Source organism: Heteronotia binoei, chromosome 9 (genome assembly GCF_032191835.1).
Source record: "Heteronotia binoei isolate CCM8104 ecotype False Entrance Well chromosome 9, APGP_CSIRO_Hbin_v1, whole genome shotgun sequence".
Classification (NCBI taxonomy): Eukaryota; Metazoa; Chordata; class Lepidosauria; order Squamata; family Gekkonidae; genus Heteronotia; species Heteronotia binoei.
The window spans coordinates 37370719-37391321 of NC_083231.1; the positions used below are offsets into that span (position 1 = coordinate 37370719).

At 45.7% G+C, this 20603-nt stretch overlaps 1 protein-coding gene across 14 annotated transcripts in view; it reads right to left on the bottom strand.

The window, feature by feature from the left end:
* TENM3 (teneurin transmembrane protein 3) overlaps nt 1-20603 on the bottom strand; it is a 721265-nt gene that overhangs the window by 131199 nt on the left and 569463 nt on the right. For all 14 annotated transcript variants that reach the window (XM_060246485.1, XM_060246482.1, XM_060246496.1 and 11 more), the window contains one exon: nt 2060-2274. In XM_060246485.1, coding sequence (XP_060102468.1) covers nt 2060-2274 — 215 coding nt within the window. The remainder of the gene's footprint in view (nt 1-2059; nt 2275-20603) is intronic.

Consider the following 20603-nt stretch of genomic DNA (forward strand, 5'->3'; position numbering starts at 1 on the left):
GGACTACTCATACTTACAAATCCTTAATTATACTACCACTTACAAAGTTGTGCTGTAAATATCATCATCATCATCGTTATCATCATTAGATTACATTTTTAAAGCACCCTCCCCTGCAAGGCAGGGCCCAGGGAGGTGTATATTGGTAGGAATAATCATATATTAATTTAACATTTTTTTAAAAAATGTGGTGTTACATAACAGTATAAATTATCAAAAAGAAATAACATTCCTCAGGGCAATTTTGGTAGAAAAAGCCCAGCAAGAACTCATTTGCGTATGAGGCCACAATCCCTTGTGTCAAACCAGCCAGAACTGCATTCCTCTGTGTTCCTATTCAAAAAAGCCCTGACATTTCTTATAAATAATCTTGAATGTTTTGTCATTTAAACTCAAACTACCCACAGCATAGAAATAATCTGCATGCTTTTAGAGTTATAAAATCAAAAAGAACATATAACACACCTGTTAATAAAACAAGCTCACCCATTTTATTTGACCACTCAGTGAAATCAATATACAACTACTTGAAGCTGTGCACAGCATGATAGACTAGCACCATACAGCTTTAAAAAAGTGTCTGAAGTATGTCCACTGAAAGCATGTAACATTAAAAGAGTCCAAAATAGAACTCCTTCACATAAATTGTTCCAAACAGATGTCACCACTGAAAGGCTACTGCTACAGATGGACTGTTGGCTGCTATAAATATTTTTAACTGTATGTACAAAACATTTTAAATGGTATTCAACTGTATGGCTATACTACATACAGTGTAGTCCTAAACAGAGTGACATCTTTCTAGACCCAGTGACCTCAATGGATTTAGAAGGGTGTAACTCTGCTTAGGACTGCACTGTTAGATACAGTAGATAAACTAGTTCTCATACATTTGTTCATTCCTCCCCCCCCTTTAAGCCAAGTCATTTGTTATTTCTTAAAGTCTCTTTAAATAAACACATTGATTGGCTGGCTGCAATGAAACTGACATTTTAAGAAAGTGTCACAAAGACTTGCAGACTACCATTGATTCTTTCTGAATGGACAGCCACTACCAATTACTTCTGGTTGATTTATTTATGATACCTGAGAAAACAGAGAACTGCGGCACAGACTGTTCTGACCCAGGCAGATAGACAGTGGCTGTCATTGTACAACATCTGGGAATATGGGTAAAAAGTCAGGAGAAATGTTTTAAAATTAATTTCCAATGATACCATACCAGACTGCATTATAGCAATGATTATATAAGGCTGCTCAATAATGTACATAACATAAACTAATGTAATGCCACTAATGTGTGATTTTGTTTAAATGCAGACCCGCATTACATCCCCAAATGTAAATTCTGGGCCCCAGACTCAATTAAATCACTGCCCCTATTTTTGCCTTTGATGGATGCCTTCTAAAATTTTTGTTGGTGAGAACTGCCAGAGCCATCATTCTGAGGATTCAACTCCCTCCTGAATGAATTTCATTTTTAAATTTATGCAAATAGAGGACAAGAGAATGAACGAATTGGAGAATGCATTTCTCTTATGTCTAACACACATCCATGTAACTGTATATGTATGAACATTAAAGTACAATTCCACATATAGCCTCTCATTTTACAGACTGCAGCCGCAGGATGCGTATTTTGAACTGTTAATTGCAGAACCAATCACTTGAGTTCTTTAACCTTCACTGATCAAACTTCCCTTGGCCAATGAAATCTCCGAATTAGTCCCTCTCCTCTCCACACTGTGACAAAACAACATTCACAGGAGCCTTATTGTGTTATGGGCTGGAACCTTTCTGCCACCCACTTAGGTCCAGAGGGGAAATTTCAGATACTTGTTCATTGCTTTCATTACCCATTCAGGAATTTCAAAGCACAAGGAGACCAGTTATGCCTTAAGCATTTCTTCTGTGGCAGCAGAACTTCGGTACCTACCAACCCAGCAGGGCTGGGACCCTCTGGCTTCCAGTTAGACATACGATAGACAATGAAAAAAGAGAAATGAATCCAGAGCACTAACATAGTTTTACGATGAAATTAGATATGTATAGTTCTTACTTGAGTATGTGAAGGTGGTAAGCCTTTTCGGCCATACACTCCAATCAATGCATCTTTCTGAAGGGAAATATTGAATTTTAGAAACTGTGGCTGGTCAATGAAAAGCTGTGACCTCCAGAAGATCCCAGGAGGAACCTCTTGTGTTGATCTCCGGCCTATATCAAGTTCTCCAGAATCTATAGTACTGTTTTCTTGTGCAAATCCTCCTAATTTTCCTAGGAGATTAAAAAAATATATGTTAAGAGATCAAATGTTTGTTTCATTCATTCTTTAAATAAGCAGTCAAATCTTTAGACTGATTTCAATTGAAATGTTACTTCAGACTCATTCAGAGAATGCTAATGATCCCAGGGAATTTCTCTGTAGAACTAACTCAACAAAGGCAGCTTACACAAATATCTTCAAAGTCAAAATCCCAAGACTTCCCCCAGGTATATTTTTAAGGAAAGTGTTGTAGGACATACTCTAATTCTGATCACTCTTAATCTGATTTTTTTTAAATAAAGCATCTACCTTGTTAAGTAGGATTAACGCTGGTGTTTATTATTCACTCTAAACACACAGTACACTTACAATTGAAAATTAAGATGAAATGGAGTATACAGCTCTGCGAACAACATTCTTATGTAAACAGCTAGCAAAAACAATCAGTGGGACTGATAAGTCCAATTTTACACTACATTAGGTAGTACAGCATTCATTTACACTCCAGGAATGCTCTCTCAAGTATTTTCAAAATGTAGTCAGTTGTCTGAAAAAGAATTTATAAAAAACCTTGTTTATTTAAATGAATGACACAGTGCGTTACTAAATCCCCCCCCCCAGTGGCAGAATTCGGAACAGTGGTTCTATCAGTCCCATTTTACACTGACATAAACCACAAATTTTGGATGTATTAAACTGTGTTTGATATTATACTTAACATGCTCCTTTTTTAAACAACAGAACAAAAAGAAACATCGCAACCCAGTCATGAGAACTAGCACCCTCAATCACTTCATTTTTTGTGTTCTCTTAATGCTGCATATTCGGTTAAACTACTTTTCTGTACATTTCATCTTTAAGCCTCTTCTGAAAACCTAGTACTATGCTACATAAACCCAATTTTTTCTGGACTCCAGTCAATGGCTATATCTGTCCCCCATTAGTAGTTAGCATGGTGAAGTGTAGTGGTTAGAGCAGGAGTGACCAAACTGTGGCTTGGGAGCCACCTGTGGCTTTTTCATACATATTGTGTGGCTTTCGAAGTCCCCACTGCCCTGTCAGCCACCTTGGAGAAGGCATTTGTCTCTTTAAATCATTTTTCCAAGCCAACCCCTTCCCATCTATTTGCCTGCCTGCCTTCCTTCCTGGCTGCCTGCCCTCCAGCTCTCAAACATCTGACATTAATGTCTTGCAGCTCTTAAACAACTCACATTTATTCTATGTGGCTCTTACCTTAAGCAAGTTTGGCCACCCCTGGGTTAGAGTGTTAGCTTAGGATCAAAATCCCACTGGATTTGTTTGGTGACTTTGAGCCATTCACTGTTTCTCAGCCAGGTACCTACATTATAGGGTTCTTAAAAGCATAAATTGAAAAAGGGGAGAGAATCTAGGCTTGCCAATCCCCAGGTCCCAGTGGGGGTTCTCCTGCTTTCCCAGCCTTTCCACTCCCAGTCAGCTGGCTGGAGGGGGGAAGCCCTGTCTCCACAGCCACCATGTGCCTTTCCACCTCTGGAGGCTTGAAAAGGCTTCCTCTTGAAATGGTGTATCTGTGTCTTTAAGGCTGAATAGGGGTTGGGGGAGCAGGGTGAGAACAACATGGCTGCTCTCAGTGGCTATGAAAACAGCTCAGACCCTCCCAAACCTTCAGTTTTCAGAGGTCGTTTGTATAGGAAAGGTAAACTTGAATCTTTGGTTGCTCTGTGTTACTTTGCAGAAGTTCAGCAACTCGTGAGAAGAGATGCCACTCCCCCACTTCAGAGTCATCAGAAATGGGGGTGAGGCGGGGGGAAGTGTCTGCTGGGCACTTCAGTGTTCCCTATGGAGATCGATTCTCATAGGGTATAATGAATTGATCTGGGGGGGGTGTCTGGGGCTCTTCAGGGGCTCATTTTTGAGGTAGAGGTACCAAATTTTCAGCATAGCATTTGATGACTCTCCTCAAAATGCTCTCCAAGTTTCAAAAGATTGGACCACGGAGTCCAATTCTATGAGCCGCAAATTAAGATACCAAAATGGGCGTTTGAGAGAGAACTTGGCTGGAGGTTTCAGTTGACTTACGAGGAAGCTGCAGGAGCAGCAGAACGCAATCAAAGCCGGGGTTTGCGTGAAGGCTAGAATTTTTCCTTCAGAAGTCAACAAGCAACGGAGGGACTCTGTGGAACTTTATTATTGAGTCTTAGTACTCAGTTTGGAAAACTCAGAGACTGTGTGGGGTCCTCCTTGGAATATTGTTTTGAGACTTTTGTTTGTCATCTATTTATACTGTATGAATGTATGCCCACTGTTGTAGGCTGTTCATTTCATGACAATAGAATTTTGTATACACCAGTCAAGAGTGTTTGTTTTTGCACAATATTTTGTATTTTTGTATTCCCTTTTCCTACAGAGCTGAACCAACATCCACCAGTGGGAACTTCATGAAGTTTTCTGTATCACTTCTGAATACCCCCTCGATAAAACATACACATATTCCAATGTAAGATGCTTCCTTCCTCCAGAGCATGATTCCTCACTTAGCAGAAGCATCTGCTAAGATCCATCCCACTGGAGGTCAGTCGAAGGTATCACTGTCACCATCAGACCTATTGTTGTGTCCAACTGTTCTAGAAACTGAGATGGACACAGCAACATTTCACCGCAGAGAACAAAAGTGTGTCTGTATCTTAAACAAGATGTTAATCATTCAAGAACATATTGAATAATCAGAAACATATAAAATAATACTGTGAAGAAAAACCCCCTACAGAACATCGTGATCACCACCTTGGTTGCCAGAGCACCTGGAGAAGTCGCTCACACACGTCTGGCCAGAGAGTGTGAGTGAGTCTATCCATGGGTGAAAGTGACCTATGCAGTACTGGTTGCCAGAACACGAAGAAGGCACTCAGGAACGGAGGAGACTGCGCCGCCAGGAGCTATCCAGGCGAACAGTTTTGAAGCACTGACCATGGAATCCACCGTGGAGGGCTAACACCACATGCAGCCATCTTCCTAACAGGCCAGACTCCATTCCAGCGAAGCGAACAGCTCACGTACTCGCCAGATGTCATCAGTGATTGCAAGCCAGCAACCCACCCCAGGAGTGGCTAATCGTCCAACCGCCACTGTCTTTGTTCAGCGGAACTCTAAACAAAGGTTGGTGCCAAGAAGAAGACAGAAGAAGAGGAAGACCATCTTCAGCCAGAGCCAAGTTTCTTTGTGTAAACCGGGTGTTACCTTAGATAACAATTTGCTCTCTATTGTCACCTTTTAAATAATGTGATAAACTCAAGCACACCTCCACCCAGTGGTTCTCCCCATTCTTCTCTTTGTTATCCCCTTGGAGCATCCCCACCCTGGTCCATTTCAACCTGAAAGTTCACTCAGGTATCCAGGATCCAAGTCTGTTCATTGGTCAAGAATGAACATAAGAACATAAGAGAAGCCATGTTAGATCAGGCCAATGGCCCATCCAGTCCAACATTCTGTATCACACAGTGGCCAAAAATTTATACACACACACACACACACACACACTGTGGCTAATAGACACCCAATTAGGTGACACCAATGAACTTTCTATTGGCTCTCGCAGTAGTCCAGCCCTTATGGTCACTGCAAAGCCTCCCCTTTTTGGGAGGTAATGCATCAGCTGACCACTTTCCTCCTCCCTCGTACCTCCCATCCCCTAAGGGCTCAAGGTAGTCCTTATAACCTGTGGACTAGCTACCCACAGGTGTGCTTCTAGCAGTATCCCAATTTCACTGCCTAGATCCATCCCCGATTCTAAGGCCAAGTTTCGGGTCCCCTCTCCCACTTCCTCGCTCGTCGCCATTGGAGCCTTTCTTGAAGACTACGATCGGTAAATATCACCCTGTTCGTCTACCCATGTGTTCCTCTATATCTCTATCTATTTTTCTTAGGACTGTGTGTATGATTTTATGAGTATTTTATCTTGTATGTAAGCCTATATTTTCTGGAATAAATTTTAATTGTTTTACTTCATTAGAGTCCCTAATATTTTTAAGCATTAATTTCTGGATGTGGAATCCTGTATACACAGGTAAAAGATCCTGATTAAGCCAGGTGCCCACATGACAATTCCCCAACCTCGTTTTGAGGGCATTTTGGCTTACAATACATGAACACTCCTAGCATTATTGGCTTCTCCTAATATACTAAATGATCTCTTTAGATCGAATAAATAGCTGACGGCACAAAGGCTGACAACAAAGAAACCAGCTGTCTTTTTTTTTTGGCCTTGTGGCTTTTTCATTCTTCTCTCTTTACAGACAAGTGTCAGTTCTTGTTCAAACTCATCCATGTCTGCTCCTACAAGGCTGGTTCCCACTAAGCCGAGTGTGGTTTCTTTCCCCCCCCCCTCCCCTGCATAAAGTGCTACACACTGGGGAAAAGTATCTATACATATGCACATACAGTATGCATCCTGAATTGACTGTGAGTACACAGGAAGGAGATTTGGCTGGGAGGGGGGAGAAGGGTCACAGCAGACAGCTCAGTGGAAACATGAATTCTCAAGCAATGGAAATGGAATGTGCACTGAAATCTGCAAACGGGATTTTCTTTTGTCATAAAATGCTGCCAAAATTAAAGCAAAGGCAAAATAAAGAAACAAAGAGGAACAACAGTAACAAACTTTATAAAATACATAAGCATTGTAGAGAAAATGAAAAGGGGAAAATATTGGCAACCCACAAAATATTAAAAAATCAAATTTTCTACTCAGTATTAATTTTCTGAAGACCCTGTGAGGTCTAGTAATACACGTGGCTTTTTAAAAGCATTAAAGGCAAGGAGAGTAGTAGTACACTAATATCTGCACCTGTTATCTAGCTTTAGTTGAAAGCACCAATCCTACAAAGGATTGGTACATGTGCTAATCCAGGTTGTGATTACTAGAGAGAAGTCCTAAGCAGCTCTATAAGAATCCCACTTAGTTCTACTCAGTGGGACTTCATCCCAGGAATATGTCCTTAAGATGCCATTTGCCTTGGAGTGCTGCAGGCTGACTCTTTGTACTAGGCAAGGCAGGTCTTTTTCAAAGACCTTTGGAAATAATTTGGCTGCTCTGATTTGAACTAAGACAGGCAGTGCAGTCTCTCTGATCAGTGCTCCTGGGGGAGGAAATAGACTAGAGTTATTTAGTTGTGAGGGGAGGAACTCTGTACATGTTCAAAGGTCCTTTTTCTTCCCATACTCATCACTGGAGTTAAAAAAAAATCCTGGGTTAAGGTCTGGTGAGTTCTTCGTGCAAAGTAATTCTCAAGGAAAATTCTAGAAGGCTAGTCTGCTGCAATAAAACATAAAATGCATCTTTCATTACCTTAACAACTATTACATTTATTGCAGCATAAGCTCTTTTAACTAAAGCTTATTTCATTAAATGCATGATGTGGATCTTTGAACACAGATAAAGCTACACACATACATAAAGACAGAAAAAAACTGGGAACACCGAGGCTAACAGGTCATAGATGTTTGTCGTGAATTCATATTGTGCTATTTAGGAAGTAACAGGGGAAAGGAAGGTAACAACTGAATCTTGTTTGAGGTGACAAAATACTGAGAAACAGCACTTGTCCTTGCTATATACATGCTAACAGGGAAGGAGTCAGCTTGACCTCTCTTATAGAGTTGCCCAGAAGCGGGAGGGTAGGAGGGTTGTGGTGGGCAGTATCCCAGGAGAAAAATTAAAAAGAAAAATATGGCCTCATCACTTATAGGAAGTTCTTACCACAGAGTTCCTGGCAATTCTTAGAGCTACCCAGACATGACAAAGGATCTACTCTTAATCACTTGGGTTGCTATAAGAACTGCAAGATTTCTATGTTAAGAATGTCCTTTAAGTGAATTTTTCTTTTTAATTTTTCTCCCTCCACTACTTCCACTAGCAGTGGCAACAGCACTTGAGGGTGGCAGATCCCCCATCCTCACTGGGGGCTTGGCAGCCCTGCTCTCTTGGGAGGGAGTTATGCAATTTCTGTTCTACTGAGGAAAAGGTTCCACCTACTGTATTTCATAGAGGATCAAATCAAGCTTTACAATTTTTTAGAATGCCATGTTTTCAAACACAAAGCACAAAATGCAGGGGAGTACTTGTGTAGAGTACTTCAGAGGATGGTAGAAGACAGGAGGGCCTGGTGTGACTTTGTCCATGGGTTGCAGAGAGTCAGACTTGACTGTGCAACTGAACAACAATAACTTGTCTAGAAGTTATGACAGATAAAACTAGTTCTGAGTTCTGGGTAAACCACATTCCTAAACATATGTTAAATTATTCAAATAGTTAATATCACTATATGTTCACTTCTTGCTATCTTTGATACTTCTATGGTTTCATATTGTTATTTCAATATTTACTTTGAATACACAACAATAAAATCCAGCTAATTAATTATTTTAATAATTAAATTATATTGCAGTAAAGCTTGACTAAATGCCAAAGCCGCATTTGAATAATTATTACAGCAAATGTATATTTACTGTTTCTTACATTGCAATCTTGTACAAAGTTACTCCAGTCTAAGTGCACTGAAACCAATGGGCTTAGACTGGAGTAACAGCATAACAATGCGCTATTAAAGTTGTAGAAAGTCAGATCAAAGCTGTGGCAATATTATTTACCAAATGGTTAGACTGATATTTAAACAAATAAACAAAAAAAATTAATATAGTTGAATTAATAATACAGAACAAATTCTGTGTAATTTACCAAGACAATAAAAGATTAACAGTGATTTCTGCAGAGCACAAACTAATGTAATTTCAAGGTTTCATGGACAACTTTAATGAAAATATCAAATAATAAGATTAGATTCCTAGGCAATCAGTAACATGACAGTCAATTGCATGACATAACCTTAGATTCGTATCTCCCACAGTGAGATATCTGGGGTGATGCAATATACTCTTTAAAAACAACCAATACCTTTCCCCACTACTACTATTGAGTACTACCAGCCATCACTGCTGAACCAATTTTTTTTTTTTTAAATTCTTCCTTGGAAACGTAAAAATCAACCTAATTAAGAAGCTGTTTAATTAGAATTAAATGGCTTTAGAATGTTCCACCCATGACATTTATGAAAAAGAATGTTTAGCTTAATTAACTCTTAACCATTATTATAGTTCAAGTTCTAGTGTATGTAACTTCAGCATATCATCTTTACTATATCACAGAAAATAAATGACTGGGATGGTTACTCATTTTGCATTGACACAAGGCATAGAATAATAGACAACATCAAGAACATACCAGAAGCTTTATTCACTTTGTGAAGCTGCAAAACATTTGTGCATTTTTGTGAAGGTATGCGATAGGTTTTGAACTGCTGGGAATGTTCAGTGTATCACAACGACAGCAAAGAAAAAATAACTGGAATTGAACATTAACTACATGCCAGTATTGTTCTTCTGTACAGTGAAACTAAAATGTCTGAAATTACTTAGTTCTCGCATTCATTTTGATAACAAAAGGAAGCTGCTGGTTGCTGTTATGATTTTGGCTGCTTTGATTAACACAAACTGGTATATTGTTATGGTTTTGTCTAAAGTGTTACCTGGTGACACATAACAAAAGCCTGAATGCTCCTTCACAGCTCTGCTGGAGTTTGGTGACAGACCTTTAGGCTTCAGGGATGGACAGAGACAAAACTAGAAGCAGTGGCAGTTCAAACTAGGGGAGACAAAGAACAGTGAGTGGCTAGCTGCTTATCTACAATGGAGACATCACCTGGGTGCAGTTTTTGTCTTTAAAACTTTAATACAGGATTAATGGTTGTACTGCCTGCTTCAAGACAGACTAAAGGAGAGGCAGGGGGACTGCTATTCATGAAGCTGCACCAATGATTCTCACTCACGCAACAGATGCCCAGCTTAGGTGGCCCATTTAACAGTAACACACACTCTTCTCTACATAAGCTTTTCTTTAGAAGTTGTAAATATATACAAATATTACAACAAGATCACGTTTCCAATGCTGTCTCTTACCCAAAGGAAACTAACTCTGACTTCATTTTATTTCTCTGGAATACATTTGGGCTTCTGTCTTCCCTCCTTTTCTAGTTTGTGGCAAACTACCATTTCCCAGTACAACCAAATTAGTGACTAGGAATTATGACCGCCCTGGTAAATTAAGATTATGAATCACAATTAAATGAAGGCTTGCACTTCTGGTTTGCAAGGGAAACAAAGTTTATTAGTGCAGAAGCAAATGGGATGGAAGGGAAATGTAGCAAGCACAAAAAGAATAGATGGGAATGCATATTCCAGGCTTTTTAAAGTTGCATCTAACCATAGATATGTCTGAACCAGGCTCCATAGCACTAACTCTAAACTTTTCCTAGCATGTCAAACTCTCTCTCTCTCTCTGTGTGTGTATGTGGTTTCCACTGTGGAGGCTTCACAGTCATTAAGGGCAAACTTCAAATTCAAAATGAGATTGTACGGAAAATGCTATTTAAGTTCAACCCTCTAAGACATAAGGGGAAATTCTACCTATGAAATATTCCAAATGAACCCTATAGAATTTAAAAATGAATGTAAAATTACCTATTGAAGATTAACATATGAAAAAGAGAGTGCAATACCACTGTAGCTTCTCAAAAAGACAGCATGTTATTCATAACATGATTTATCATATGGGGGGAATCATAAAAAAAAATTAAGAGACGAGAATTCTTTTACATGCACAAATTTTGTGGCATGCAGTCCTTATTGAGTAATTACTATAACTGGTTTCTGTGTTACTGCTAATCTTTACTAGGTAGCAACTCGAAAAGCTGTTTGTGAATACATGGTATAAGTTGATTCAGCACAATCAAATCAGAATGAAAATGTTTGAATTTCAAATCAAATAAAATCAATGCTGACAACAGATAATCATCAAGTCATTCTTCAATACCTCAGTAACTAGCACGGTCAGGTGCCAGCCAGTAGGAGACTATTACTGATGAGTAGTGGTGCCAGGTCCAACTCAGGAAATATTTGGGGACTTTGGGGGTGGAGCCAGAAGACTTTGGGGTGGAACCAGGAACAAGGCTGTGACAAGCATCACTGAATTTGAAATGATGTTCTAGCCATCATATATCAATTTATTTTATTTTTAGTTTATTTATATCCCGCCCTCCCCGCCGAAGCAGGCTCAGGACGGCTCACAACATGAAATCCCACAAACAATTAAATTAATAAGTATTAAAATTACACATTCAGTAATAAAACAGATATGCAATTATTAAAACAGTTAAAACAGAATACTGAGTTGGTGCTATTCTGGTGGCGACGGCCTTCTTTCACTTCTCTTAAATACCGGTGCCGAGTCAATTGAATGCCAGCTGGAAGAGGACAGTCTTGGAGGCCCTGCGGAACTGGACCACGATCCTTTTAAATGCTTTCCTTTCACTGGTAATAATAGAGGATGGGGGGATCTTCTTTTGGGGCTTATAGAATTGGATCCCCTGGTCCAATCTTTTTAAAACTTTGGCAGGGGTGTGTGTTTGAGGAGAAACACCAGATGCTATGCTGAAAATTTCCGTGCCTCTACTTAAAAAGAAACAACCCCCCCCCCCCAACCCCTTTAGCCCCAGATATCCCTGGATTGATTCTCTATTATATCGTATGGCAGGGCTTTTTTTGTAGCAGGAACTCTTTTGCATATTAGGCCACACACCCCTGATGTAGCCAATTCTCCTGGAGCTTACAGTAGGCCCTGTACTAAGAGCCCCGTAAGCTCTTGGAGGATTGAGTACATCGGGGTGTGTGGCCTAATATGCAAAGGAGTTCCTGCTACAAAAAGCCCTGCCCTATGGGGACCAGTTTTCATAGGGTATAATAGAATGCCCAAGTGAACATTCAACCTCTCCTCCTGTCATGCCTGCCCCTGCTGACTCAGAGCAGGTGCCTGCTTCTGACCCCGCCCCTGCTGTGCAGATGCCTTCAGCAACAGAGGACGTAAGTCCTGAAGGAGCCAGCCAGCAGCAGGGGCCACCTGAAACCAATCTGGCCACACCAGGTACTAGCTCATCTCCCCCAGACTCACCAACACCTGGGGCCCGCCTGCGCGAGAGGAGACGCCTGGAATTCAGGAACAGGCGTAGAGAGGCGCGCATGCGGGCTAGAAGAGATCTGAGCCCGGAGTTCTAACGAGCCAATTAGCCAGCAGTATATCTGGGATCCTGGCCTCAGGCCAAACTGTGCTGGCAACAAGCGAACACCCTTGGATGTGTCTGCGTCTCGCACCCCTTGCTTCGGACAGAACCTGTGCATTCCTGACCCGGCCTGACTCATAGACTGGTATTCTGGACTCTGGCTTTGCTTATCGGACTGGCTTAGGTATCGTTTGATCTCGGCTTTGCTTCCCGGCTTCTGACTCTCGGCTCTGTTTCCCGGCTTCTGACTTTCGGCTCGGCTCCCCGGTTTCTGACTCTCGGCTTCCCTGACCAAGCTTCCGTCTCACCCTCCAGCCTGCCTGTTTACGTTATCAATCAACTGGACTGTTTTACGACCACTCCCTGTGCTTCGCCTGAGCTGTCTGCGAGAGGTCCTGGCTCGTTGCCAGGACGATAGCAGCCGCAGCTTCGTGTCAGAGACTCGGGCCGTGACAGCTTGCCAGCACCCAAAACTCACCAGGCACGCTCATGACGGACCAAGCGGCAGAAGGCATGGACCCCTTGCCGGGGCTCCTAGACCAGGTGCAGCAATTAACCCAAGCGGTGATTACTCTGCAGCAGCAGACTGCGTCCAATGCCGTGGCCTTGGCTGCCGCCGCCGCTCCCCGCTCTCGCTGCCCGGTGAGCATTCCTGAGAAATTCGCAGGAAACCTGGAAGAGTTCCCTGCCTTCCTCGCCCAGTGTGAACTATACATGGAGATAAGGCAGGGCGACTTCCCTACAGACAAAACAAAAGTCTGTTTTATCCTGAGCCTGCTTAAAGGGCCAGCGGCCAAGTGGGCCACTCCTCTGCTGCTAGAGCCCTCGCCGCTGCTAGCAGACTACACACGGTTCAAGGCACACTTCCAGGCCGCCTATGCCAACCCTGTGCGTGCTGAGACAGCTAATCGCAAGATACGGGCTCTGCACCAAGGCCAGAACTCTGTGTCTCAGTATACCACAGAGTTCCAGCTGCTGGCTCAAGACCTGGCCTGGAATGAAGCTGCCTTGGTGGACCAGTACACTGAAGGCCTCTCGGATGCCGTCCTGGACGAACTGGCACGCACCGACCGCCCAGCCGCCCTCCAGGACCTGATCCTGCTGTGTCTACGCATTGATGGGCGACTGCAAGGTCGGCGCCAGAGGCAGAAGAGGGGCGCTACTCCAACAAGGCCCCCCCCGGCGGCTCCCGTTCCAGGTACCCCAGCTTTACCGCCGGCTGTAGAACCCATGCAGCTGGGCGGCGCCCGCCCTCGCCTGACCCCCGAGGAGAAGAACCGACGGCGCACCCACAACCTGTGCCTGTATTGTGGAGGGGACGGGCATTTTGCAAGCTCCTGCCCGGCCAAATCAAAGCGCACCCCGAGCTCCGCTGCCTCGGTAAAAGGCCAGCCCCAGGTCTAGCCGGATCTCCTGGCCTGGGGCACTCCTTGAGGTCCTCTAGCTCCGTCCATCCACCACCCACCCCGTTCCTGGTCCCGATCCGCCTGCAGCTTCCCGACGACCGGTGGATCTTCGTCCATGCCATGTTGGACTCAGGGGCTGCCTGCTGCTACATGGACAGCCACTTTGCCAAGGAGCATGGCGTCCCCGTTCGGGAAAAGGGAACTCCTACACTGGTCGAGGCAGTGGATGGTCGTCTGCTGCGTTCGGGGCCGGTCCGCCACGAAACTCTACCACTCGTTTTGTGGGTCCAACAGCGCCAAGGGAAGCAGACCTTCGATTTGGCCCGCATGCCACGCTTCCCTGTTATCTTGGGCCTGTCCTGGCTGCAAGCCCACAACCCCCATGTGGACTGGGTGCAACGTGAACTGAGTTTTTCGAGTACCCTCGCACCCTGTTCCCCGCTACCACCCGACTCGACTCAGGTGCCGCCTGTCAACCAACCCGGTTCCCCACGCACCACCAGCCTCCTGGGGGCCGCCACCACACTCCCAACTCCCTACCAGGAGTTCGCGGACGTCTTCAATGAGAAGGAAGCAGACCAGCTTCCCCCACATCGGCCCTACGATTGCGCCATCGACCTGGTGCCCGGCGCTCCGCTACCCGCAGGCCGCCTGTACCCCATGGCAGACCCGGAACTGGCTGCCCTCCGGGAGTACTTGGACAAGAACTTGGCCCGAGGGTTCATTAGACCCTCCACCTCGCCCCTGTCTTCACCTGTCCTGTTCGTTAAGAAGAAGACCGGGGACCTGCGACTCTGCAACGACTACCGGGCCCTCAATAAGATTACCATTCGGAACCGCTACCCGCTCCCACTGATCCCTGAGCTCCTCGACCGCGTCAAAGGGGCCACGATCTACACCAAGCTCGACCTTCGCGGGGCCTACAACTTGGTTCGTATCAAAGCCGGGGATGAGTGGAAGACCGCTTTTGGCACCAGGTATGGCCAATACGAACATCTGGTCATGCCCTTTGGGCTCACCAATGCCCCCGCCGTCTTCCAACATTTTATGAATGACGTTTTCCGTGACCTGCTAGACCGGTTCCTGATCATTTATTTAGATGACATTTTGGTCTACTCTGCATCCGAACAGGAGCACATCCACCACGTCCGCCAGGTGCTACAGCGACTCCGAGCCAATCGCCTGTATGCCAAGCTGGAGAAATGTGCTTTCCACCTCCAGTCCGTTGAGTTCCTGGGGCACATCATTTCCCCCCAGGGAACCCAGATGGATCCGCGGAAGGTCGACGCCATCCTTCAATGGCAGGCCCCTCGAAGTCGGAAGGACATCCAGCGCCTCCTGGGCTTCGCCAATTATTACAGGCAATTCATCGCGGGCTACGCCGACCTCACCAAGCCCTTGACCAGACTCCTCCGACCGAAGGAGCCCTTTCAATGGACCCCCGAAGCCGACCGGGCCTTCCGCCAGCTCAAGCAGAGTTTTTCCTCCAGTCCCCTTCTGCGGTACCCTGACCCGAGCTTGCCCTTCATGGTGGAAGCAGACGCCTCCAATGTGGCCCTCGGAGCCGTGCTCTCCCAGCGGGACGAGCCTAGCCAGCCATGGCAGCCCTGCGCCTACTACTCCCGGCAGCTCTCGGCTGCCGAACGCAATTACACCATTTGGGAGAGAGAGCTCCTGGCTATCAAGGTGGCCTTTGAGGTCTGGCGCCACCACCTTGAGGGGGCCAGGCATCCGGTCCAAGTCTTCACCGACCATCGTAACCTGGAACATTTGCAGACCACCCGCCGGCTGAACCAGCGGCAGATCCGGTGGTCCCTGTTCTTCTCACGATTTGACTTTACCATCACCTACGTCCCGCACTCCCAGAACCAGAGAGCCGACGCTCTGTCCCGCCGGCCGGACTATAACACCTCTAGTGCCACCGAAGCCCCCAGGGCTAGTATTCTGCCACCCTCGGTCTTTGCCGCCACTCTGACCGCACCCGCCCTGGTGGCCGAGATACAGGCCAGCCAAGACACCGACCCGTGGGCGCAGAAACACCTGCAGGAACCGCAGCAAGACCCTGCCGGAGAACTATCCACCCGGGATGGGCTGCTCTACCATCGGGAGCAGTTGTACGTCCCTCCCGGGCCTCTCCGATCCCGCATCCTCCGGCTGGCCCACGATGCCCCCCCGGCTGGGCACTTCGGGCAGCACAAGACCGCCCATCTGTTGACCCGGGACTTCTGGTGGCCTCGCGTCCGAGCGGACGTTAGTCGCTACGTGGCGTCTTGCGAGGTCTGCCGCCGAGCCAAGAACGTACCGGCCAAGCCCTCCGGTCTCCTGCAACCCCTGCCGACTCCCGCCGGTCCCTGGGACGTGGTGTCCATGGACTTTATCGTAGACCTGCCACGATCCCAGGGCCACACCTGCATTTTCGTTGTGGTGGACCTGTTCACCAAAATGGCCCACTTCGTCCCCTGTGCCAGAGTACCATCCGGGCCGGAGACTGCCCAGCTGTACCTAAACCACGTCTTCCGCCTGCACGGGTTACCCACACAGGTCATCTCGGATCGGGGCCCACAATTCACATCCCGCTTTTGGCAGGCCTTCCAGCACGGTTTGGGGACAGAACTACACCTGTCTTCCGCCTACCATCCCCAGACCGACGGGCAGACCGAGCGGACCAACGCCACCTTGGAGCAGTACTTGCGCTGCTATACCAGCTATCAGCAAGACAACTGGGCCACTCTGCTACCCCTGGCAGAGTTCGCGTATAACAACGCAGTCCACAGCTCTACGCGGACCACGCCGTTTGCCGCCAACTATGGACTGCACCCCCGATTCTTCCCTCCGCTCGGCCCCTCCGCCAACGTTCCCGCAGCCACCGACCGACTTGAGGAACTCCACGCGCTCCACGCCCTCCTGCGCACCCAGCTCCAGCGCGCCAAGGACGCTTACAAACTGGCCGCGGACCGACATCGCCAGGACGGAGCCCCCCTCAAGGTCGGAGATTCTGTCTGGCTCTCGACCCGGTACCTCCGGACTCCTGGCCGGTCCTCCAAGCTAACCGATCGGTTCATCGGGCCCTTCCCCGTAGAGGCGCAAGTCAACCCCGTGGCATTCCGCCTACGCCTTCCGGCCCACCTCCGGATACACCCCGTATTCCACCGCTCCCTCCTCCAACCAGCGGCAGCGCCGGACCCAAACAGGGACGTTCCACCACCGCCTCCACCACCGGTGCTGGTGGACGATGAGGAAGAGTTTGAAGTCCACCAGATCCTAGACTCCCGGCTGCACCGAGGTCAACTCCAGTACCTGGTGGACTGGGAAGGCTACCCTCCCGAGGATCGCTCCTGGGAACCGGCTGCCCACCTGCATACCCCTGACCTGCTCCGGCAGTATCATGAGGCCTACCCAGATAAGCCAGGCGGCTTGGATGAGGGGGGGCCTGAGGGGGGGGATAGTGTCATGCCTGCCCCTGCTGACTCAGAGCAGGTGCCTGCTTCTGACCCCGCCCCTGCTGTGCAGATGCCTTCAGCAACAGAGGACGTAAGTCCTGAAGGAGCCAGCCAGCAGCAGGGGCCACCTGAAACCAATCTGGCCACACCAGGTACTAGCTCATCTCCCCCAGACTCACCAACACCTGGGGCCCGCCTGCGCGAGAGGAGACGCCTGGAATTCAGGAACAGGCGTAGAGAGGCGCGCATGCGGGCTAGAAGAGATCTGAGCCCGGAGTTCTAACGAGCCAATTAGCCAGCAGTATATCTGGGATCCTGGCCTCAGGCCAAACTGTGCTGGCAACAAGCGAACACCCTTGGATGTGTCTGCGTCTCGCACCCCTTGCTTCGGACAGAACCTGTGCATTCCTGACCCGGCCTGACTCATAGACTGGTATTCTGGACTCTGGCTTTGCTTATCGGACTGGCTTAGGTATCGTTTGATCTCGGCTTTGCTTCCCGGCTTCTGACTCTCGGCTCTGTTTCCCGGCTTCTGACTTTCGGCTCGGCTCCCCGGTTTCTGACTCTCGGCTTCCCTGACCAAGCTTCCGTCTCACCCTCCAGCCTGCCTGTTTACGTTATCAATCAACTGGACTGTTTTACGACCACTCCCTGTGCTTCGCCTGAGCTGTCTGCGAGAGGTCCTGGCTCGTTGCCAGGACGATAGCAGCCGCAGCTTCGTGTCAGAGACTCGGGCCGTGACACCTCCCCTGCTTTCTGATAACCCTGATGCCTCCAAATCAGGAATCCCCTGCTCCTACTGGGGATTGCCAACCCTACATGAGAGACAAAGAGCCTCACTCTTCCCACTAAAAGTGCAAGCTATCAGCCAGATATTTTCTGCATCACTTACAACACAGGTACTGTGGCAAGTTTACAATACCAGAAACATGGTGCATGCAATGTGAGGAGGAACCAAATGTAAAGGGGTGTGTCCCCTGTTGGCAGATCTGTCTAGCCAGTGGGTCAATTGAGATGATGTGCTGTTCCACTACAGGGACTGGCAGTATTGGCATTTAGCAACTGTTCTGGTCTGAACTCATTCTTGCTGCTATCATTGCTGCAACACAACAAACCAACTACTTGCCTGAACCAGCTACAATTTTACAAGCTGAACAGGGCTGAAAGGCCTCAGGAAAGAACCAGCCTCCTACCAGAGAGAAGAAGAGGACAGCATAGTTGCTCTCCTTTACATGATATCAATTCTCATACCATATGGTATCAGCTCTGGGGAGGGGGGTGTAGATAAAAGGGTACCAACTATTGATTCAGAACTGCTTGATGCAGGTCCAGAATAACTATAGGGTTAAAAAAATCCTAGAGTAAAAAAAAAAAATCTAAAATATACATTGTTTATGCATTCTTCCTCATCTTATATGTTTGCATCTTCAGGGATAATGTTCCAGTAATGAGTGTCATCAGCTTTATTTATTTACTTTATTTATATTCCACATTTCCCCCCAAAGCAGCATATTTAGTTCTCTCTTCTGTTGTATCCTCACAACAACCCAGTGAGGTAGGTTAAGCTGAGAGTGCGTCACTGGCCCAAGGTCACACAGCAAGCTTACATGGCAGAGCTGGGATTTGAACCTGGGTTTCCCAAATCCTAGTCCAACAATTTAACCACTAAGCCACACTGGCTATATGTTAATAGTGACTTTTATTATTATTATTATTAATTTATAGCCCGCCCTTTCCCGAATGAGCTCTGAGCGGGTAACAACAGTCAATAATACAAGGTTAAAATCAAATACATATAATATAACAATCTTAAAAAAACATAATAGTCCAAAAACAAACTCCAATTCTGCAGCTGGTGGTATCACAGTTGCCTCCACTCCTGCTATTGTCTTTTACTTTCTAATGTCATTTGGCATCTGAAATCCCTCCACTCTCCATGATACAGGACTTGGAATCACATTCTAGCTATATCTGAAGAAGTGAGCAGTAACTCAGGAAAGCTCCTACCCTGCCGCAAATTTTGGAACAGGTTGGAAATTGACTATTATAATAGCTGTAAGAATGTACCCTCTCTTTTTCTGATATGTGTCAAATATGTCAACAGTGTTACTGAAAGTTTAATAAAAAAGTTTGCATCAATTAGAAAGTGATACCTGAAGGAAAGTATACCTGAAGAAAGTGCAGCCACAGCTGCTGATACAGTTTTATATATTCATTAAATTCACAATAGCTGCCTTTCCCTCCTCCCCATTCCATGCTATAAGTAGGAAACCACCCACATAAAGATAGAGATAATGGATACTAATGTGCAAGACACAGATTTGAGTCACAAGGCATTGAGAGGAGGGAAAAGGCTGCTTTCTCTTAGACAGGATGTCTGAAAGATGGCAGAAATGGGACATTGAGCCATATCATTTCTATAATTTTGAACTGTGATGGACAGCAAAGGATTCCATCAGCAACCACAATGATGCAAAGGTCAGATGTTCTTTGTGCAAAGGAAAATGGATTTTAAAAAATTGGTACAGCAAATACAGTATTCATCAACCATTTAAATCAGGTTTTCTATTCAAAAACTATTGATTGTAAAGCCTCTGTTAGCCAAAAGTGCACAGACTCTTTAAGATTTAGAAAATCTTAAAGGGCAACATCAGAAAAAGTCAACAGAATATAATCCCTTGATGTGGTTTGTGTTTTAAAAGCTCCTACAACAAAATTAATATAGTATTTGACTTTTATATATTGCCTGGAAGAGGCAGACTCAATGTAATATCCTAATACAACTCTGGAAAAAGATAAACATACTGTACATGACCTGATGTATTTCAGTAGGAAGCAGGCATCTTCAATGTAACACACAGAAAGCCTTCAGTACTTTCCAAGGCAGACAAACAGGCCACGATTAGCACAACGGAACAATTTAGCCATTCTGGTTGCTTTGACTTCTACATAATAATTTCAAGACAGCAGATGCTTGAAAGCTTCCCTCAGTGGCAGGGCTTGTTTCCAACACAGAAAACAGGTGTTTTTACCTTGAAAACATGTCACCTTAATCTAAACAAGAGGTACTGTAAGTGTTGTAGCTCACTATACACATTCCTTCTGCTGTCTCCTTTGTTCCCCAACTGTAGGGTTCTATTTGTGGCTATGTTAGTTACAAAACATCCTTTGCACTTTTAATGGAATAAGATTAAAAAGATGTCATGATGAACATGTGACTAGAAGTAAACTTACTCTTAATCTAGTCCACTGTTATGTCTTAATACAAACCACAGAATCAGCTGATTATAACAGCATAAGTATATTTCTTCCAAAATTCTTCCCAAGGTTGCTTCCTGCCTAACAACAT